A 24897-nucleotide genomic window follows, 5' to 3' on the forward strand; every position below is an offset into this window, starting at 1 on the left:
TGTATATTTTTATACCTATTATACAAATACTATTTTCCAATATTATATTTAATTATACTTATATTTCATAATTTTATTATATTATATAATATTAAAAAAAACCTAAAATATTTATTTATTTAGCATAAATATATATATAAAAAGGATATATAAATATATTAATAATATATATATCTATATATAAGGTTATAAGGAAATTTTAAAAATCAAAAATATAATAATAAATAAAATATATTTATTTTTAAATCTTATATTATTATATATATATATATTTTTTTTACTAAGTATATAATTATAATATCTAATATGATTATCCATTAATTTTACCCAAAAAAAAAAAAATATATATATACATATATATATATATATATATATTAATATCAAGATTAAAATATTTTTTTTTGTTTTACGTAACAAAAAAAAAAATAGTGTTTATATTTGATATACATATATATATATTTAATTTTTTTTTTTTAAATAAAAACCGTTACAGAATATTTGTACATTATACATATATATACGTTTTAGTTTTAAAAAATATATTGAATATAAATAGAAAAAATTACTTTTTCTGTGTAAACAATTGTAAGAATTTCGGTCTTTTAAAAAATTCTTAAAAATAGAAAAAAATAAGAAATGGCTGTTAGTACATATAATAATACAAAAAGGAGTGCTCTAAGATGTGTCCTTAAAAGACATGGCCTTCTATCCGTTGTTGCTATCATTTGTATGTTATCATTGGTAATAAAAAAATAAATTAAATTAATAATTTTTTAATATTTTAAAAAGTGTAAATATGAAGATATTTTATAAGTAAATAAACCTTTTATGTGTAATATATATATATATATATATATATTATTTATTTTATTTTATTTTATTTTTTAGAATTTATCAATATTTGAATATAATAATAATAATTATGGATTCCATTGCGCCAAAAGAAATTTTAAAAGTTTAGCTGAAACAAATTTAAAGGGACGTACCAATTTAAGATATTATTTCACTGTTGATGAAATTAAGAATGAAGAGGATTCATCAAGTGAGCAATTAAATAAGTTTGATTTCAAAAAATACACTGCTGAAGAAATAAATGAAATGATTGACAAATCTGATGAATTTATAAATAGAATTGATATGCATATAATATTTAGTTTTGTACACGATGCTGAGATGGAAAAATTTAAAAAAGTAGAAGAAAATGTATTTAAATTTATTGAAAGTATAGCAGAAACATATAAAATACCTGATGAATATAAAGAGAAAAAATTCAGACGTGCACATCTTGATATGCAAGGAAATTTAATACAAAAAGAAAAGTTCTTTTTACAATATTCTGATCTTTCTTTAAATGGTAAAATATGTGAACGTAAAATTTTTAAAGAAGTTTTAGAATATGTAAAAGGTGAATGGGCTGAATTTAGAAAATTAATGTTTGAATTATGGAAGGAAAAATTAGCTTCTGAATTCAGAGAATATGGTGAAATGTTAAATCAAAAAAGAAAAATTAAACAACATGAACTTGATAGAAGAGCACAAAGAGAAAAAATGTTAGAAGAACATAGTAGAGGAATATTTGCAAAAGGATATTTAGGAGATGTAGAATCAGAAACTGTAAAGAAGGGAACGGAACATCATGAAAATGAATATGAAGAAAATGTCGAAAAACCAAAAGAGCAAAAAACTGAAGTTGAAGAAATTACTGAAGAAGAAGTTAAAGTTGATGAACCAAAAGACGAAATTACAGTAGAAGAAGTTAATGTTGAAAAACCAAAAGACGAAATCACAGTAGAAGAAGTTAATGTTGAAAAACCAAAAGACGAAATCACAGTAGAAGAAGTTAATGTTGAAAAACCAAAAGACGAAATCACAGTAGAAGAAGTTAATGTTGAAAAACCAAAAGACGAAATCACAGTAGAAGAAGTTCATTTTGAAGAACCAAAATTACAACAACAAAAAGTCGAACAACCAAAAGTACAACAACAAAAAGTTGAACCACCAAAAGTACAACAACAAAAGCTTCAAAATGGAAAAGGACAGAAACAAGCATCACCAAAAGCAAAGGGAAATAATCAACAGAAATCAAAAAAAAGAAATTTTTAAAAAAAAAATAATTAATATAATGGAACCTAGTTAATAGTGTAAATAAATATATATATATATATATATATATATGTATGTATAAGGTTTTTTACATTTTGGGGAATGTGTATTGTTTTTAGGTTTTTCAAACATGTTGAAAATGATAACACCATAATGAAATAAAATAAAAAGAAAGAATAAAATAACATCAAATATATTATGAGAACATTTACATATTAACTAAGAGGCATAATATAACTATTATAGAAAATGTTTTTATAATTTTTTCTTAATGTTTTGTACTATTTTGAATTCATACTTATAAATGATTAAACTATCTTCAACCATTTATATTTTATATAATTGGGTATATTATAATTATATTTTATCTATAATAATAATAAAAATAATAATTATTATTTTTTATATGTTTTTATTTATGTAATTTTGAAGTGTATATTTTGTTTATTATATATATATATATTTTTTAAGATTCAAATTTGTTCTTTCATTTATATTATATATATATGAATAAAATCACACACATATATATATATATATATACATAAATACATACATAAAATATTAATGCACTTTTGTAAGAAATAATATAAAAATTTTATATAGCGTTCATATTTATATTTAACAATATAATCATAGAAATAAAAAAATATATTATTTTTCTTTAATATAAATGTATTAAAAAGTATATTTCATAAAATTATTATAATTATTAATTTAAATAATGTTAAAATAAAATATTGAAAGTAATTGTCTTTTGTGGTTTTTTTATATGTTATTTATATTTTTCACTACTGGTACTTTTAAAAAAATAGTAAAAAAAAAAGAAATAAAATAAATAAAAAAAATCCTTATTTTTTAATTATTTTAAATTTTTAGAGTATACATTTTAAAATTACATTTAAATATTTAATATGAATATATATTTTTGATATGAAAAATAATTTAAATTATTATTAATATGAACAAGAACATTTAAATTATGTTCCTAATTACACATATATACAACATATATATATATATATATATATATATATATATATATATATATTATATTTTTGTTATTTTAATTTTATCACAAATTAATAAATTTGTTTTTTTTTTTCATCATTGATCCTATTGAGAAAATAATATTATTTTAGATGCTTCATATAATAAGTCTTTTTAATTTTTTTTTTTTTTTATATTTAAAAACATTATATTATTAATAATTTAATGTGTATATAACACGTAAAAATTAGAAAAGTGATATATGAACGTATATGAGAACAAAATTAATATTAAACATATATTTAAGTATTCCATAAAATTTTGTTCGATATTTCTTTTTTTATAATGTGTAATATATATGTTATATAAAATTATCTTGGGGGTTTTAATACTTTTATAGATTTAATAGAGTTGACTTAAAATATATTATGACTATAATATTATATGGTAAAATATTATTATTAAATATATATATATATATATGTTTTTTATTATAATTTAAAATAATATTGTACTTAGATATAAATATGAAATGAAAATATTTTTAGAAGAACACATTAACATATTGTAGAAAAAATTATGTTAAAAAAAAATGTTTAAAATAATATATATATATATATATATATATATATATATATTTATATAATCATATTTATATATTAAATATTTTTATTAATAAATATAAAAATAGGTTAATTTAATTATTATTTATGTTATATATTTTTTTTTCTTAATGAGGTATATTTCTCCTATATGGTGAAAATGTTTGAGTTAAAAACAGACCTTAATTTTTTGAGACTATTATTAAATATTGTGAAAAATAAATTATATGTAATAGTTATTAAAATATAAAATATTGTAATATTTGAATAAATGTTATAAAAATAGTTTTAATTAAATAATATAAATTAATTAATTAATTATTTTTTTTTTTTTTTATTAACTCCTAATATATATTTCAATTAATTTATAAAATTTTAAAGAAAGGATAGAAATGTATATATGATACAAACAAATAAGCTCAATAATTATAAATAACACTTTAATTATATAAATGATTATATAAACAATATAGTATCATTATATAATGTATTTAATATTATAGATATTTTATAATGAGATACAATGTTTTATAGTTTTGTAATTATATAATTTTTTTTGTGTGCTTGTGTAAATTTTATTAAAATTTAATATGCTATAGATATAGGGTGAAATGTGAAAGTGAAAAAACAAATAAGATGAGAAATTTCAAATAATAATTTAATATTTTATCTATGTTTCAAATTATAGCAAATACATATTATATATATATATATATATAATTAGGTATTCTTATATATAAGTTATTATAATTATATTATTTATTTAAAATTTTTTTTTATTATTGTTTTTTTTTTTTTTTACACATTCCTAAAATAATATAATATATACTATTTTGCCTTTTAAAATATTATATATTATAGTCTGAAGAAAATACGAAAAAAAATAATTTTTTTTTTATAATAATAATAATAATAATATTCATATAATATATATATATAAAGACTGTATCTTTTTAGAATAATTGTTTATATATAAAAAACAAAAATGAGGTTTTATAATAAATTTAATGTTAATCCAACTAAAGGATTATTAGATTCTAATAATGTACAATCAAAATATTGTACAATATATTCTTTTGATGATGAAGAAAATAATATGAAAAGAAAAAATCAGTTCTCATCCTTTGGTAACTTATGTTTAAAGTTATCTATCCTTGCAATAATTATAATAGTGGTATGTTAAAAAAAAAAAAAATTAAAAATAAAAAATAAGAAAAAATGTATGTGTACATTTTATTCTAAATTCGAATCATATATATTTATTCTACATATAAAATAACTAATATATTATTATATTTATTTTTCATATATATATATATATATATTTGTGTGTATGTATGTATATATATATGTTTTTTTTTTTTTTTTTTTTTTTTTTTTTTTTTTTTCGTGTATAGAACGTCTGTTGTAGTTTTGAATCAAATGGAATATCGAACGTTAATTTAATAAAGAAAGAATATTCCAGAATATTAAGTGAAACCGAGGAATCAGAAAATTTGACAGTGGAGAGTAAAAATGAAAATGATGGTGAAACAGAAGTAAGCACATTTGATGGTTCTGACGGTATGGGTCATACTTATGAAAATAATATATGGTCTGCATTTAATGAAGCATTTGGTAAAAGAGACCCCCCCCCAAAAAAACCCAAAAAACCTCATCCTTTAAAAAATAAATGGGAATCATCCGATTATCAATCAAAATATGATGGTTCAAGTGTACGTAATCTCATTACATCTATAAAGTCAACATTTGGAGGTGTAGATGAACATTTATTTCAAACTTGTCCAGATATTTTCGATAATTTATTAAAACGTTCTACATGGGAACTTTTGGAATTAGATTTATATGAAACTGAACTCTCTAGTTATTTAACTATGCCATATGACCTTACATTAAATGAGAAAATTTTAAAATTGGACAGTTCATACAATAACTTGGAATATTTATCCAATTTGTGGTCAGATATCATGAAACATGAAGAACAAAAATTTAGTTTTCTAAGATATGGTTTATATAACTACTATTATGGCCTTAAAAATAGAAGTAGAGTAAGTCGTGAATATTCAGAAAAAATGTGGAACGAATGTGAAAAAACACTTAAGAGTTTACATGAAAGTCATGAAAGATCAATCTTTGATTTATTCCATAAATGGATTAATGGTGGTACACATGAACTTTCAGAATTTAAAATTCTTGTAACTGCAGGTAGATATTCATGGAGAAGTTTACTTAAAACTGGTGAACGTGAATGTAAAAAATTTATGAATAAACATTATAAGGGTAAAACAGTTTTAAGAATTTAAATATCAACAAAAAAAAAAAATAAAATAATAACATAATATACTTAATAAGAAATAAAATTATAACATATAAAAATGATAATAAATACATATAAATCAAATAATATAAATGAATTATACTTTATATTAATCATTTTATCAAATTTTTGTATATGAATTTTTTCTTCTTTTATATATATATATATATATATATATATATGATAATGTGAATAACCAAAAATATAATTTTTACGATTTTTAATTAAAATTTATCATGTACGTTTTTATTTTATTTTATATACAATTTATACTTATTTTATTCTTCCTTTTTATTTATTATTGTTATTTTAAAAATTATATTTAACTTATTCAAGTGAAAAAAAAAAAAAACGTTGATAAAAAAATTAAAGAATCATAACGTTTACGCAAATGAAATTATGGTGTTGTAAAGATATAAAAATATATAATTTCAATTTTGTATTTTTTTATTTATTTTGATAATTTTTTTTTTTTTTTTTTAATATGAATTTAATATTATAAGTATATAAAAATATATATGTATTATTATAATAATATACATGAAAAGTACAGTGGACAAGAACACTTTGCAAATACTATATATATGAAATAAGAATATATACAAATCATATAAAGATACCATATTATTTTTAATATATAGAGAAAATACATACAATGAATCGAGTACATTATACAATGAAACGGTTATAATACATAGAATACTTATGAATGTCTTGTGTATAAAATTCATTATTTTTATTTTTTTTTTTTTTTCTTTATCATATTATATATATATATATATATATATATATATGAAATCAAATAACGATAAATAAAAATGTTGAATACACCCGATATAATCATTTTAATAATTTAAACAAGGAAAATTGTATTTGATATGTACGCATTATAAATCACAAAAATATATACATATATATATATATAATAAGATAATAATATTATTTTATTTGAATTACGTACATATAAAATAAATATATATAATATAATGATGTTATATATTATATTTTTTTATTTATTTATTTTTTTTTATATTAATTCTTTTATTTTTTTTCTTTTTATGATCATATCCACATTATTTTGTAGATATAATTTTTCTTTTGACTATTATAATTTTAATACAATTTTGAGGAAATTAAATCTTTAAATTTAATATTTTTTTTTCTCCAAAAAAAAAAAGAAAAAGTAGTAAAAACTTTTTTTTTACAAATTATATAATAAAATAATAATAAAAAAAAAAAAAAAAAAAAAATTTTCAAGTAAATAAATATCTATATTTTTGTCTTTAACTTTATTTTTATATACCAACAGAATACAATTTTATTTATATTCGTATTTTTTTAAGATATTACACAAAGGTAATGAATACATGATATACTTATTTTCTATGTTACATTTTTATTGTGAATTATAAAGTATTCTGTAAAAATATGTAAATTCATGTTTGAATAGAAATATATAAATATATAAATACACATACACAATATATATATATATATTTATTTGTATTAATTAGTATATCAAAAAGGGAAAATATTATATAATTGTTTGGAATACATGTAAATATATATTGTAATAAATAGTTTAATAAATATTTTATATTTTTATAGAAATAAATTTATATTTTAATGGAAAATTAGAAACAATAGATTATCCATATGTTTGTAGGAAAAAAAAATCAAAAATAAAATATTAAGATTATTCATTTATTATTATTATTATTATTATATATATATATATATATATGTTGCTCCCATTTTAACCTCATATTTCAGCTTTGTGTAAGAGAAATTTAAATATAAATAAATTAAATGGAAAAGATCGTATTAATATTTTCCTTACTGAATAAGAAAACTAAAAGAAAATGAAAGGAATGAATTTTTTTAGACGTATTTCGCTATTGTTTATTGGTATATTATATGTATTTGTATTGGTAATATTTTTAAAATATTAAAAATATATATATATATATATATATATATACATAAATATACATATATATTTTTTTTATCAGATAAATGTGTATAAAGATGATACCTTTTCAGTTATATATAAATTAGATAAATATTCAAGAAATATATCTGAGAAAGAACAATTAGTAGAAATTCCTGGCGAATATTTTAATGGGAAATCGAATGTTTTAGAAATGAGTATGAATAATAAAGTGTATGGAAAATATAATTTTGATGATTTGATATATTCATTAAATACATATGATATATTAAAAATTATATTTCCTGCTCATATTTTTGATAAAATTTATTATGAAATGAAAGACTGTGAAGATAATTTGAACATTTATGACCTTTGTGATAATATTAGAGATGGTAATATATTTTATTTAAGCCCTAAAAAATGTTGTAAAGGTGAGAAACATAAAGCTAAATGTATTAATAAAGACATTCCTATTTTAGTAATGGATCCTAAAGATTTGGAAATAAATAAGAAAATAAGAAGTTGTGCTTTCTTCTTAAATAGAAAAAAATATATGAAGGATATGTGGTCTGAATTAATGTTCAAGGAAAAGTTAAATCTTTTTTTCTTAATAAAGCATATAGAGATTTTTTATAAGAATTTAAAAGTAGATTATAATATTGAAAATAATTATGTTTTTAGAAAATTTTGTGATTGTAAAAAAATGATTGTTATGGATATCTTAAAAAGTGACTATTATCTCAATGTAGTTTTCTCTAAATGGATTAAAAATTCAAAATTAAAAACCAAAGAATTTAAAATGCTTTTAAAGTCTTGTAGATATTGTTGGAGATATTTAAAAAGAAAATTACATGATTCTTGTGAAGAAATTCTTATTAATTCGTTTAATAAAATAGATTATAGTCATAAAACTATAAATAAGAATACCAATGTTTTTATAGATGAATCTAAAGCACAATTAAAAAATACACAAAACAAGAATTATAAACCAATAAGTAATAAAAAAGAAGATATCTCTGATAATATAGGAAAAAACAACTATGAAATATGTCTAATAAATGCACCATATATAGATGAGGATTAACAAAATGTTGTAGTATCTTAAAATATAAGAGATATTATAATATATATATATATATATATATATATATGTATATTTAATGAATACATTATGTTGGTTATAAAAATAAATGTTCATTTAATGTTTTGAGGGAATACATAAGTATATAACATATTAATTTTTAAATTTATATACGTTAAATATTTGTCATATTAATATGGAAAAAAAAAAAAAAAAGTATTTTTCTTTTTTTGTTTTATACAAAATGGTATATATATATTTATAGAATTTGTTCCTATAAGCATTAAAAGTAAAAATAAGCATATTAATATATATATATATATATATATATATATATATATTTATATTAATTTTTTTTTTTTTTTTGTAATTTTATTTATGTAAGAAGAAAATAGAAAAGAAATGAAAAGAATATGATAAATAAAATATACATATATAATTTTAAAAATTTTAGTGAACAAAATGATGTAGAAAAAGTTTAAATAAATTATCCTAATTACGTAAACCATAAAAATATGATTAATAGGAATAAGACAATAAAATATATATATATTTATTTATATATTTAAATGAATTTTATCTTGTAGTATTTTAAATGTTAAATTACATTTAATTATATAAAATTTGTTCAATGTATGTAAAAGTAAAAATTAAAAAAAAAACATATATATATATATATATATATATATATTTGTGTATATCTTTTTTAATTTCTATATTGATTTAATATTCATAGTTATCTTCTGATTCATATTCATCAAATGAAACTATTTTGAATAGGAATAATAATGCAAGGTTTAAAAAAACTACTCCAATTATTCCAATTACAATGGGCCACATAATTGAGATAATTGAAGAAACCGTTATCACAGCAGATATACCACATACTTTAAAGCATATGACTAAGCATGTAATAGATAATATAGTAAAAATTATTGTATATATACCATTATGAAATATATCAAAATCGGACATGTCTTTATTTTTCTGTTTTTTTATTTCTTCATATGTTTTTTTCTTTTCCTTTTTAATTAGAATGTAGAATAACTTTTTTATATAATCCTTATAGTACTTTTTTTTATTGCTTTGTAGTAAATATTTTGAATCATATTCATTGAAAATTTTTCTTATTTTCCTTTTCATATTTTCTGTATCTTTTTGTGAACCAAAATATTTTTTATAATACATATATTTTTCATTTGCATTTCTATCATGATATAAATATTCATCCAAGTCATATTTTTGAAGGTGCTTATTTATTAAGTTGTACAAGAGAATAGATCTATCTTCGTCTTTATATTCTTTAATGTTTTTTTTTAAATCATCATATTCTTTTAATTTCTTATATTTGAGTTCTTTTAAATTAAAATTTGACAATATTCTATTTGATTTTATTTTTGTTGTGATATTGCTTTTATATGTTAGGTCTTCCTTTTTTGTGAATGTATTCTGAAAGGGAAAATATATATATATATATATATATATATATATATATATATATGGTATATGTGCTGAATTAACTAATGAATGAATAAATATTTTATGTATATTATAATACCTTATATGATAAGAATAATATAAGAAATATAACTGTGAGAAAGTTTATTTTATTTTGTAGTAATATCATTTTAATATTAAGACGTCTTTTACGTTTATTTTGTAAATGATGGAATGGTTTTAAAATAATATTAAAAGGATATAAATTTGAAAAATATTATTAACAAGACTATACATTTATAATAACATATAATACACAACTATTGTGAATAAAATTGTATCCATTTACATTTCATTAATATTTTACGATAAGGATATTAACATATAGTAAAATTCAGTACAAACGGTTGACATAGATTTATGGATATTAAAAGATAAAACAAATTTTTTTTCTTTTTTTTTTTTTTTTTATATAACATGAACATAAATATTAATTAAAAATACATAAGGCAATATAATAATATTTTATTTATTTTTTCTTTAACATAAATATATATGTATTTTTTATTTATTATGGATTAGTAAAATTTAATAAATGCAAATTATATAAAATATAGATAAGGAAAAAAAATATGATTAAAAAGAAACTATCCTTATAACGATACAAATAATATATATATATATATATATAATATCAATACCTATTTTTATTTTCCATAATACATAATATTCATTTATTCATATTTATGTATAATGTTATTAACTCACTAAAAATATGTATTTACTTATGTACACCTTTTTTTTTTTTTTTTTTTTTTTGGTGTACTTTTTTTATAACGTAATGAAGAGAAAAAAAAATTAAAAGAAAAATGGGTTATTATTTGGATAATTTAAAAAATTATAAAGAAACATATATTTTTATTTATAGAATTATCATTTTTAATAAATTAAGTTTTGCAAAAGGTATTTTCTATGTTATTTATTTAATGAAATTTTTTATTTTTTTTGATTTGTTCTACAAATATATATATATATATATATGTATCAGATATTATTTTTTTACTTTTTACTTTTTTTTTTTTTATCTCAGAAAAATAAATATGATTAAGTGGCATAAGAAACGTATGCCAAATTTATTTTATTTTGTTAAAAAGAGAAATAAAATAACAAACATAATTTACTATACATATTGATATATATAATTATAGGAAAAATATAATATCTATTTAGTTATATAATATTTATATAGACTTCACAATGGTCGAACAAAAAAAAAATATTTCACTTGTAGTTTTTCCGTATTTTACTATTTTTTATTCATTTATTCCAAGTTAAATATTAAAAAACAGAATGTTCTAAAATTTTAACACATTGAATAATTTTATATATAAAAATAGATGTGAATTTATATTACTCTTATTTTAATGATAGCAAAAAAAAAAAAGGAAAAAAAGAAAATGTAAAATTTTTTTTTATTTTCCGATTCCAATTCTTCTATATTTATATCTTAATTATGATTGCATAATTATAATGCTATATATATTTGGTGTAATCGTAGTATTAATACTACAATATATATATATATATATATTAAGAGTTATATGAATTATAATGTGATACATCTTTTATATATTTGTAAGGTAGTAACAAGTGTGTTTTTATTTTTTTTTTTTTATATTAAGGCAATTGTATATTTTGAAATATAATTATAAGTTCTTTTAAAAGAAAAAAAAATACATATTTTTTTTACAATATTATAAATATATATATATATATATATATATATATATTTATAAATTCCATATATTATTTTAAGCATAAAAATAAGTGTACTTTAAGATAATATAAAATAAAAATTAAAAGGACAAAAAAAATACATGCTATTATATTATATTTATTATTTTAATATTCAAATAAAATTTATAATATTAAATATACTTCATAGTATATACATACATATATATATATATATATATATTTATAATTTCCCATTATTATCTTAAGCATAAATAAATGTACTTTAAAAATAAAATAAAAATTAAAAGGACAAAAAAATACTTGCTATTATATTATATATATTATTTTAATATTCAATTAAAATTTATAATATTAAATATACTTCATATATATATAATATATATATTAAAAGAATATTGTATCTTTATTATTTATTTATTTTTTTTTTTTTTTTCATATTCTTTATATATTTATTATTTTAAAATGACATGTAGGACAAAAAAAAAAAAAAAAAAAGTTCTATATATTTCTACTATAATATATTAAATTAATATTTAATAATTATATTTTCTACTTATACATAATAAAAAAAATAATGAATTTTGTTTATAAAAAAAAATTTTAATTTTTAAAATTATTTTTCATTTTTGTTGGCGAAACCAATATATTTATAAACCGAAATGAATAATATATAAATAAATAAATAAATAAATAAATATATATATATATATATATATATATATAATGGTTATTTTTTTTAATATATATTTAAATAAACATTAATAAAATAAAAAGAAAAAAATTAGTCGCAATTTTTGTGTTTTATTATTTTTTTTTTTTTTTTTTACAATATTAATATATTATAAAAATATATGAACAGATTATTTATATATTAATAGACTGTATAATTTAAATTTGAATGAATATATAATATATATAAATATATATATATATAGTATATTTTTAAGAATAAAACATATAAAATGTCAACAAAAGATATATGCGTTGATGAAAGTAGTATACCTACTTGTCGTGTTGATTCATTTTATAATAAGGATGGTTTATCAATAAGAAATTATTCGTGGACAGTTAAGAAAGCTATTGGCTTAATAATATTAATTCATGGTTTAACAACACATATGAGGCTTGCGTTTTTAAGGCATAATGTAAATATAGTAAGTAATAATCACGCTGAATTAGTAGATGCAGATAATTATTATCTATATGAAGGAAGTTGGATAGAACAATTTAATAAAAATGGTTATTCTGTATATGGAATTGATTTACAGGGTCATGGTGAATCTGATGGATATGATAATTTAAGACTTCATGTTAATAATTTTGATGATTATGCAGGTGATGTAATTGAATATATTAGAAAAGTTAATGCTTCAATTACTTCTGAACAAAGTATATTAGATGAGGATACATTGGATCATGATAAAAGTAAGAATAGAAAAAAACTTCCAATATATATATTAGGTTCATCAATGGGTGGAAATGTTGTTTTAAGAGCATTAGAAATATTAGGAGAATCAAATGAAGATTTATCTAAATTAAATATTAAAGGATGTATATCATTATCTGGAATGGTTTCAATTACAAAAATTGGGTCTATTAAATCATTAAAATATCGATTGTATTATTTACCTGGTATAAACTTATTATCATCTATATGTTCCACTTGTAGAACAAGTCAAGGAAAGGTTAAATTTGAAAAATATCCTTTTATTGAAGATATCCTTTCATATGATAAATATCGATACAAAGGTGATATGACAAACAAACTTGCTTATGGAATTGTAAAATGTATAGATACTTTACACAAAAACATAAAGTCATATCCTTCAAATATTCCTGTTTTATTTATTCATTCAAAAAACGATACAATTTGTGATTATGGAGATGTTGAATCTTTTTATAAAGGACTGAATAATGTTAATAAAGAACTCTACGCATTAGAAGATATGGATCATGATCTTATAGCAGAACCAGGAAATGAAAATGTTTTAAAAAAAATTATTCAATGGATGAATAATAAAAATAAAAATTGAATATATATATATATATATATATAAAATACATGTAATGAAAAATACACGTGGTGTTTATCTTTTTTATGTTAATTATTTAAACAAATTATATATAATATTATATTTCATGAAGTAATATTATCATTTCTTAATGAAATATTTTTAAATATAATAATTATTATATAGACACAATGTTATTATCTCATTTTTTATATATCCTTTGTGTTTTATTATTATTAGTTTTATATTTTTATAAAAACATAAAATATTTTTCTTTATAAAAATTCAAAAAAAAAAAAAAAAAAAAAAAAAAAAAATTAAAATAAATAAGTATTAATAAGATAATATATTTTATAAATGTATCATGCCATTTTAATAAGAAAAAATTGAAGGAATTCATAATATTTTATTTCGAGTTTTTTGTTACTTTGTGTATTATATATTAAAAAAGCTTTTCTCGAAAAAAAGAAAAAAAAAAAAACAATTGGTGTATTTATTTGCGTTTTTTATTTTTTTGTTGAATCATATGAAAAAGATAAAAATAATAAATTTAAAATATGTAATAGGTTGAATAATTCAAATATCGAAATATATATATATATATATATATTTAGTTCTTTTTTTTCTAAGTTAATTATTATCTCACGAGTTATAACACATACTTATTATAAGACACAGAATATTCATTAAAAAAAAAAACAAGAAAAAAACATGAAAATGCATTTTTGAAAATAAAATGTTATTATTTACTATATATATATATATATATATACATTTATATGAATGAACTAATATTGAAATCATAAGAAAAATATATAGACATTCAAAATTAAGTATATTCCAAAGTAAAATACAACCTGAATTTTTTTGCGTTTATAGAATACGCATTTATTAAATTTTATATGTTTTATTATAATTATTAATATATTATTTTATATAAATACACGAGTAAAATACATATAAGTATTTCTTATTTATTTATTTTTATTCATTTGAATATTCTTCCTCTGAATAATTTTCTTCGCTTTCATCATTTATACAGCGATACTGTCTGAATAGTCTAATAGCAAGTATTATTATAATTATTAAGCAAATTATTCCAATTATTGCAAGTGTAATAATGAGAGCCAAGGGACATGTTGCAGTAGTAGCACCTACGCTTGTACAAACAACAGGAGTTACAGCAGACGCTGTAGCTGCTTTACACATTCCAAATATAGTACAAGTAAGTCCAGATAATTTACATGCAGTAAAAAAACAACCGATAGAAACTGAAGACAAAATGGAAGAAAGAAAAATTGTTTTACATGTGGATGCTTCTTTTTCTATTTTTGTTTTTTTTTTGTTTTCATTCTTTATTTGTTCGTATGAAATATCTTTTGTTATGGATTTTTTTGGAATAGAGAATAATTTTTTCACCATTTTTTGAAAATGTTTTTTAGTTTTTCTTTTTAGGAAATATTTCATAATTTTTTTGTAGATCATATGTTTAATATTAAATTTAAAAGTTAGTTGTTCATGTTTTAAATCAAATTCTTTTTTATAATCAATATAATCTTCATTTGCGTTTCTTCCATTATATAAGTATTTATCTGAATCATATTTTTGAAGTTCTTCATGTATTAATTTGTGTATAAACATAAAATCATTTTTGTTTTCCTTTCCTTGGGCTTGTTGTCCTGAATCATCTTGTTCATGTAATTTAGTATATTTTGGCTTATTTGAATTGATTTGGGCTAATAGTCTTATAGGTAATAAATTTTTTATGGTAAGAGATTTATCTTTTATTACAATCCAATTTTCAAAAACATTCTAAAAAAAAAAAAATATATATATATATATATATATAATAATATTTTTCATGAATTTTTAAGGAAACAAAAAAAGATATATTTATAAAAAAATTATTATATATATATATTTATCTTACTTTATTATGAATGATTAATATAGAGCACTGATATATAAATATTATTATTTTTGTCTGAAACAAGGTCATTATAATATTTTATATATTTTACATTTATAGTTTTTTATTTTGGCATAAAAAACATTTGAAACTAAGAAAAAATAAAAAAATAAAATTGATTATTATTTGAATAAAATATATATATATATAAATATAAATATATATATATATATATATATGGATGATATATTTTTGGAGTGTATTTCAAAATAGATATTGCATTAATTTCATTTACTATTCATTTATTTTATATTTCGAAGTATTCCATATAAAAATTTAGAAATTTCAGCCAATTTCTTATAAAGGTTGTTAATATTAAATATTATATGGTTGTAGGGGAGGGGAAAAAGAAAAAAATAAAATTCAGAAAATTATATTATTTTTATTTAAAATAAAATTTGAATATAAATATATATAATTTTGAAGACGTGGTATTTGTTTTTTTATTTGTGTTAAATAAATTATTTATAATTTATAAATAATGTTATAGGAAATATGGAGAGAATTAAAAATACCGATATTTTTTTTTCAGAAAGAGAAAGTGCGAACATATAAAAATATTTCAAAAGTATACTTTTATTTAAAAAAAAAAAAAAAAAGAAATATATATTTTTTTTTTTTATGTGAACTTGTTACAATTATTTATTATTATTATTATTATTATTTATTTTCGCATATTTATTTTTTTTTATTTTGGTGTACTTTTTTTTTCTACATGATACATGAAGTGAAATTAATTTAGTAAAAATGGGACTTATTTTTTTCACGTTTTAAAAATATTAAAATGCAAAAAATTAAAAAAGAAATAATAAATGATAATAATAAAAGCATATATTATTCGTTCGTTTTATATAAAATTTAAATTTATGAAGAGAATATTTTTTTGGTTGTATTTTTTTTTTTTTTTTTTTTTTGTCGAAATGTATTTATTTTCCATTTTTATGAAAAAAAAATAAGAAAGATTATATAAATGGAATATTTTTATTATATAATATAATATATAAGGTTAAAATTATATATTATAGAAATATTTAAGAGATACACAAAAATATTATATTTATCGTTATTGAATTATTCTGCTATATATTTATCATTTAATTGGAAAATATCATTTGTTTATATTTTTAATATATAAAACGTGAATTGTATGTTTGTATCAATTACTCTCTTAAAATTTGAAAAAAATATGTCTATATATTTTATAAATGTAAAATGATGTTTTATTATTTATTTTGACAAAATAATATTAATAATATTCTTATGTAATTTTAAAAATTTTAATAATATTGAATTACAAAAAAAAGACTATTTAAGAAAAAGAATACGAAGAAAAACCAAATCAAAAAAAAAAAAAAAAATACAGATAGTATATATTATGGTACAATTTAATATATATATTAAATATGAAAATGCATTATAGAATTTGTATTTATTTTAAAAATATTATATTATAATAAAATTCATAAATTTATTAAAATTATTTTATAATAATAATATCAAAAAACATAAATTTTAATAAGTTTATAAATATAAATGAGGATAATATTATAAATATATATATATATATATATATATATTATATACTTAAATATATTTTAATAATTTAGGATGTTAAGTCATAATATATGTGTTTATTTTCAAATGTGTAAAGATATTTCTAATATTTATATTTTATTACCCAAAAATTTTTCTTTCCTTTTATTATTACTACGTTTTTGTTATATAGGATATTATGCATATTACTATATAGGTTCAAATATATTACGTAAAAAGAAAAAGTAATAATAGAAAAAAATGTATATGCAAATTAAAATAATGATTAATTACATTATATATATATATATATATATATATATATTTATGTATGTATGTATATAAGTATATTTAATAAAGTTTAATATTATGTTTACATTAAATATAACTTATGAACAACATTTTAATTAAAAAACATAAATATATTTTTATGAATAGCATATTATGTATAATAAAAAAAAAAAAAAAAAAATAATAATAAAACAATATATAAATAATTTTTAGTTTAATATTATTAAATGAAATATAGAAATTTATATTAAAATATAATGGTTTTCTTTTATAACATACTATATAATTACACATCATGGTATAGTAATATATAAAATTTATTTATCATCATATAAAAGTTATAATATATATATGTATTATTTCTCTTTTTATATGATACATTTTATTTTTTTTCTAAAAATATACTATAATCTTATGGATTTGCAAAATCACAAATAGTGAAAAGACCATGATTCCTTGGAATAGTTGAAATCTTGTCTTTTAATTTTTTAAACAACTTATTTCTTTTACGTGATTTATCTCCGTCTATATATAATTTTAAATATTCTTTAAGCATATCTTTATATTTTTGATCAAGGTGTAATGTGTCTACAATTTTGTTTGCGTGTTGATACTTAGAATTCAATAGTTGTTCACCTATATTATATTTTGATAAAGATTCGTTAACTAATTGTTCTTGACTTTTAGGAGGTTGTTTTTTTTTTGCTGGTCCCCTATTACCCGGTCTTCTGGTTGGACGACTGTTATCTATAGGTATTAAACCGGACTTTTCAGTTAATTCAATAATTACACCTTTAGATGGTTTTTCTTCATTATTTTGTGTTATATCATCTTTATTTTGTGTTATTTCTTCATTGTTTTGTGATAGTTCTTCATTATTTTGTGATAGTTCTTCATTATTTTGTGATAGTTCTTCATTATTTTGTGATAGTTCTTCATTATTTTGTGATAGTTCTTCATTATTTTGTGATAGTTCTTCATTATCATTTTGGTTACAATTTTCTTTACACCTGTTATTCAGTCCCTTTAAAGATGGATTTTTTGATCGTTCTGTCAAAAACCTACTAAAGGATGTATCAACTTCATTTATTTGTATCAATCTGTAAAGTGTTTCCTATATAATAAAATTGTTATATGATATATATATATATATATATATATACATATATGTATATGTATGTATGTATTATGCATTTTGTTTATTTTCTTACATTATGGGATGATAATAATACAGTAATTATCAAAAAAGAAAATAAAAATATTTTAGTATGAAACTTAATCATTTTTTTTTTTTTTTTTGCCTTTTAAATGTGTACTATAAAATGTGAAAAAAAAAAAAATAATAAAATAAAATAAATTGAATATATATTTTTATATATTTACGTAGAATATTAATAAATCCTAAATTAAACAAAAAAATAAGAAAACATATATTTATATATATTGTATATTGTAGAAGAATATTATTAGTATGCTATATATATATATATATAATTTTTTTAATTATTGAATTATTGATTATACATTTTTACTATATACTACTTTAATATTTTTTTACTCAATATAATATGAAAAATTAGATTTTTTTAAAATAAGGAATATTTTATATATTTTTATTTTAAATTAGAATATAATTAAATTATAATATATATCATTAATTAATAATTTTGGAAAAAAAAAAAAAAAAAAAAAAAATAATAATAAAATGAAAAAGGAATACTTTTATTATATATTAGTTCAAAATGAATTGATAATATATAATTTTTATTTTTTAATGTTAAATGTAATTTTATACAAATATAAAGTTTTTCTTATTTTATATTACATTTCACAATTTTTTTTTTTTTTTATTGGAAAATAATATTAATGACATAGAGGATTTCTCTTACACATATTATTCTAATGCGTAATTTTTTTTATATTTTATTTGTATAGAAATTAATATATTATTTCATATATATATATATATATAATAAATATGTTAAAAAATAAGAAAAGAAATTTTTTTTTTTTGAAAAGAATAAAAGAAATATATATATTAAAAAGGAAAAAATTTTATTATATAAGAACAAAATCTCTTATATTTTATTTCTAATAATATCTCATCTAACATATAAAAATTTATTAAATTTAGGAAGCAATATTATCTATCTGAGTTAAACAATAAAGTAATTATTCCTCTATTATTATATATATATTATTAGGTAAGAAAATATGGCTACTTTATTAAATTCATTATGTTTTATTATTATATATAAAATAGATATTGAAAAATTCTGTTATCTGTTATATTTTTCTAACAATTAATCAATAAAAAATTATTATTCTATTAAATATAATTATATTCCGAATTTATATCTTAAATAAATAAATATATATATATATATATTTAACAAATTATAAAATTATCATGGTAGGAATCATTTGAACCGTGTTAATTAAAATAATTATAATTTTTTCCTTTAAATTTTTAATATAATCGTTTTTTTTTTTTTTTTTTTTTGTTTTTTTTATATTCTTTATAATATATATGTAGGAATTAAAAATTTTTTTTAATAATAAATTTATATTATTAATCTGTAGTTATAAAAAAATTTAATAAGATATGTAAAAAAATAATATGTATAAATATTATAAATTTAATGTGTAATTGTTATAATATATAAATTAAAAAAATTTACAATTGTATATAATATATTTTTCTCAAATATTCTATTATTCAATATTAAGATATTTATCACTTTGAAAAAGGAATGTGAAAAAAAAAAAAAAAAAAAAATAAAATAACCATTAGTAATATTACTTTAAAGATTATAAAATGATATTATTGGAACCAATATATTTTATATAAGAATGTATACAATAAACTTATAGTATATGAATATAAATAGTTATATCTTCTTACAATAGTGATTTTATGAATAGTATTATATTATTATTATATATATATTTTTATATTGTGTATATATTAAATAAAATTTAAAAAATACATTTTAATTATTATATTTCTGTTTACAGTTTGTGTATAATTTAATTTTTGTTCTATTTATTTTGTTACTCTAATATATGAATAGCAATAATGGAGTAAATAAATAAATAAATAAATAAATATATATATATATATATATATTTATATATAGATATTTTAGTTATCACTAAATGTTTTCTGCTTCATGATCGTTCATATTCATCAATTATTTTGTAAGTGTAGTAGCTCAGTGAGTTGCATGTTGTTTATTTTCTTAACATTATTTGAATATATTTTTTATGGATTTATTGAAATATAAGAATATTTCTCTTGTTGATGTATTTTTGTTTTTGTTTTGTTCCATATCTTGTTCCACATTTTGGTCTTTATCCTGTAGTTTTTTTTTTTTTTTTTTTGTTCTGTAGTTGGTTCTAAACTTATATATATATATATATATATGTATATATTTTTTGTTATTTTGTTTCCTTTTTAAATATATGTTTTTTTTTTTTTTTCTTTATTACACTGTCCTAAAATAACAAGCTTTTTTTAAAACCCATTAATTTTATTTATCTAACATGGCAGTAGTCCATTGTTTAATTCTTTGGTATAATATAAAATAGTAATGAGAAAAAAAAAAAAAAGAAAATAAATCAGTTATATATATAGTAGTATAATATATATATATATATATGATATTAGTATGAATACATCATAAAATAAAATGTCAAATTATTTTATGTTTTTTTTTTTTTTTTTTTTTTTATTATATCTTATGATAAGAATGTAATAGGAAAAGAAGAATTCTAAAATATATTGGTTTAAAAGAATTTAAAAAGATATCATATATACATTAAAAATATTATTATGATTGTTCTATTATATTTGTTTATTAATTGAATAAGAGAAGTAATATTTTCAGTGGTTACATACCTATTTAATTAGATGTATTTTTATTTTATATAATTAAAAATATTTTTATTTAATTATTAAAATGAAAATATATTTATCAAATTATATTATGATTTTAAAATTAATATATATTTTTATCCTTTTTAGTATTAATAATATTAATAATTGTATTAAGATATACATATATTGTGTGGAAAAGAATGTGTAATATATTAATATCTGATATTTCTATTAATATAAAGTTATGAATTAAATATCGTAAAAAAAAAAAAAAAAATAATAATAAAATATTAAAAAAATATTAAAAACCACAATCATACATAAATAATTAATTAGTAAATCACCTTATACATATATATATGTATATATGTATTTTTTTTTTTTTTTTTTTTTTTTGTCTTTAAATTAGAAACTTTCATTTTTTTTAGGTATGTGTTTTAAATATAAAATTATGAATAAACATTTTTTTTATATATAACATATAATATCTTTGTATTATTTTTTTTATTTTTAACAATTCTATATTTATATTAACATCTTTAACAATACATAAATATGTGTATACAAGACATACGTACTACTACTTTATCATTATTAATATATCATTTTCTTTATTTTATATACTAAAATGATAATAAATGTAATAAAATATTTATTAGAAATATGTATGTACTTATAAACTGTGACCTTGTGTTTAAAAAGTTGTTTTAATGGTGTTAATCTAGTATATATTACATTGTTGAAACATCTTACAGAATTGTATATAAAAATAAAATAATTGAAGGAAAATTTAATTTGTGTACCTAATATTTTTTATGAAAAAAGTATAACAATTATATTAACAATGTTTAATGTTTTTATTTATTAATTTTTTTTTTTTTTACTTTTTTGTTTATATTAATGAATTTGTGTTTTGTATTTCTCTTTGGAAATATGTATATTAACTTAGATCATAGTAAATTATGATATATAAATTGTGAAAAAATATTTGTCTAAATGGTTGTTTAGTTTTAAAAATTAATAAAATATTGTTCTAATTTTTTATTTTTATTAATTTTTGTACTATATAAACATTTACTTATCATTAACAATATATATATTTTTTTAAATTCCTATATTTTAATTTAGTAAGTAATAATTAGAAATTTTTGATTATGTCATGATAAAAATATTTTGATAAAAGCACTATTATTCTAACACATATTATTGTACTAATTAATATTTTTATGGTGTTATTTAAGATTTATTGTATAATAAAAATATGGAAGGATAATATATATTTTCAAAAGAACAATCTATATAAAATTTTTATTAATTATATATATATATATATATATATATATATGTATGAATGAGATATATATTTTGTTGTTTAGAATATATGAAGTGTACTAAAATATGGAATAATTAATTTGCATTTTACCTAATATTATAGATATGGTTGGTTCATATATTATAAGGATAAAATATATAAATAACAGTATTGTATATATATATATATATATATATATATATAATAACATACTGTAATATTATTTATAAATAATAAAAATGGTAAATATGAAATAATATATCTTTATCTTTTATATTAAAATAGAATTATTTTTATAATTAAACTTTTCCTAATACATAAAATTTATCTAAATTAATTATTATTAAATTTTAGAAATAGAATTGAAATTATTTTCATAAGGGTAAATAATTTGTGTACATATAATATTATGTTTATATATTTATATAATTAATAAAAAATATTAATAACAAAAAAAAAAAAAATAAAATAAAATAAATGTAGGAATTATTTATTATTTGTAAATAATATATATGAACTGGAAAAAAAAATTTTTTTTTTTTTTCTATTCAGTTATTTACTATGAATTCATTTATTATATGAATGTTTTATTAACACTATTTGTATGTAAATAATATATAAGTAAATATATAAATAGATTTTGTGATAAATATAAATATCACATATAATTCAGTTTAAAAAAATGCTACTTTAGATTTACACTATGTATTAAGAATTGTAAACATAATAATTGATGCAACATTAGTAAGATAGAAGAAATATTATATATTATTTATTATTGTTTACTTATGAAATTAAAAACTATTTTCTTTATTTAAAAAAAAAAAAAAATTTTAAATTAAAAAAGGACTTATATATTAAGCATAATGAAAAAAAAAAATATTTCATGAGAAAAATTATTAATCCAACTAAAACAAGTTAACCTAAATAATATTAATGGGGAGATAAACAGAACAATAAAAGAACAATTAGAATAAATATAAAAAAATTAAATATCACTTAAAAATATATATATCTATATGTATATTGATGAGAATACTATTATGGATAGAATATATATATATATGTATATAATGTGAATACTTTTTTTCAAAATCAGTTAAAAATAGTATATATTTTTTTTTTTTTTTGTTCTTAAATTTATTAAGTTTTTATATAAGATCATATTTGTATTTTTTAAAATTATAAATAATTCTATATGAGATTTTATTTTTAATAATTTTTCTTATATATATATATATATATATATATATATATTTATATAAGAATACCAAAAAAAAAAAAAAAAAATAATAAAACATAAAAATTATCGTTTACTGTCAATATTCTTTATTGCAAATGTTTTGAAAGATAACTTTTGTTTTCTTTAAAAAAAATTGTATTTTGCTGTATAATTTTTTTTTTTAAATATGAAATTTTGACATTTCATAATTTTATATAATATATGAAATATTTCATAAAAGAAAGTGTATTTTATTCTTTATTATTTTTATAAAAAAGGGTTGAAAATATTCAATTTGCGAAGAAGAAAAATTGAATTAATTTTAAACGAACATATTATATATATATATAATATAAGGAAATATTTATTTAAGTGCTAAATATTTGAAGAAAAATAAGTGTTTTAAAAATAACCATTTTTGTTATTTATGCGTAACACGTACAAAAGATGAGAGAAC

At 16.5% G+C, this 24897-nt stretch overlaps 7 protein-coding genes across 7 annotated transcripts; 4 read left to right on the forward strand and 3 right to left on the reverse strand.

Annotated features, from left to right (window-relative positions):
* Nucleotides 1-636: 636 nt before the first annotated feature.
* PADL01_0017600 (Plasmodium exported protein (PHISTc), unknown function) lies at nt 637-2103 on the forward strand (the record flags this gene model as incomplete). Its single annotated transcript, XM_028680415.1, is given in 3 exon segments — nt 637-741; nt 1068-1076; nt 1093-2103. The coding sequence occupies 3 exon segments, from the start codon at nt 637-639 to the stop codon at nt 2101-2103; spliced, it is 1125 nt and encodes a 374-aa protein (XP_028541193.1).
* Nucleotides 2104-4680: 2577 nt separating this feature from the next.
* PADL01_0017700 (Plasmodium exported protein (PHISTb), unknown function) lies at nt 4681-5998 on the forward strand (the record flags this gene model as incomplete). The annotated part of the gene is made up of 2 exons (XM_028680416.1): nt 4681-4869; nt 5093-5998. 2 exons carry the CDS (start codon nt 4681-4683, stop codon nt 5996-5998), a joined length of 1095 nt encoding a protein of 364 aa, XP_028541194.1.
* A 1876-nt stretch (nt 5999-7874) lies between these two features.
* PADL01_0017800 (Plasmodium exported protein (PHISTb), unknown function) lies at nt 7875-9029 on the forward strand (the record flags this gene model as incomplete). The annotated part of the gene is made up of 2 exons (XM_028680417.1): nt 7875-7943; nt 8025-9029. 2 exons carry the CDS (start codon nt 7875-7877, stop codon nt 9027-9029), a joined length of 1074 nt encoding a protein of 357 aa, XP_028541195.1.
* A 720-nt stretch (nt 9030-9749) lies between these two features.
* PADL01_0017900 (Plasmodium exported protein, unknown function) lies at nt 9750-10653 on the reverse strand (the record flags this gene model as incomplete). The annotated part of the gene is made up of 2 exons (XM_028680418.1): nt 9750-10475; nt 10585-10653. 2 exons carry the CDS (start codon nt 10651-10653, stop codon nt 9750-9752), a joined length of 795 nt encoding a protein of 264 aa, XP_028541196.1.
* Nucleotides 10654-13183: 2530 nt separating this feature from the next.
* PADL01_0018000 (lysophospholipase, putative) lies at nt 13184-14254 on the forward strand (the record flags this gene model as incomplete). Its single annotated transcript, XM_028680419.1, has 1 exon — nt 13184-14254. The coding sequence occupies one exon, from the start codon at nt 13184-13186 to the stop codon at nt 14252-14254; it is 1071 nt and encodes a 356-aa protein (XP_028541197.1).
* Nucleotides 14255-15217: 963 nt separating this feature from the next.
* On the reverse strand, nt 15218-16232 carry PADL01_0018100 (Plasmodium exported protein, unknown function; the record flags this gene model as incomplete). Its single annotated transcript, XM_028680420.1, has 2 exons — nt 15218-16045; nt 16164-16232. The coding sequence occupies 2 exons, from the start codon at nt 16230-16232 to the stop codon at nt 15218-15220; spliced, it is 897 nt and encodes a 298-aa protein (XP_028541198.1).
* A 2206-nt stretch (nt 16233-18438) lies between these two features.
* On the reverse strand, nt 18439-19309 carry PADL01_0018200 (Hypotetical protein; the record flags this gene model as incomplete). Its single annotated transcript, XM_028680421.1, has 2 exons — nt 18439-19140; nt 19238-19309. The coding sequence occupies 2 exons, from the start codon at nt 19307-19309 to the stop codon at nt 18439-18441; spliced, it is 774 nt and encodes a 257-aa protein (XP_028541199.1).
* Between the last annotated feature and the right edge of the window lie 5588 nt (nt 19310-24897).

Source organism: Plasmodium sp. gorilla clade G2 (genome assembly GCF_900097015.1).
Source record: "Plasmodium sp. gorilla clade G2 genome assembly, contig: PADLG01_00_22, whole genome shotgun sequence".
NCBI lineage: Eukaryota > Apicomplexa > Aconoidasida > Haemosporida > Plasmodiidae > Plasmodium > Plasmodium adleri (nom. inval.).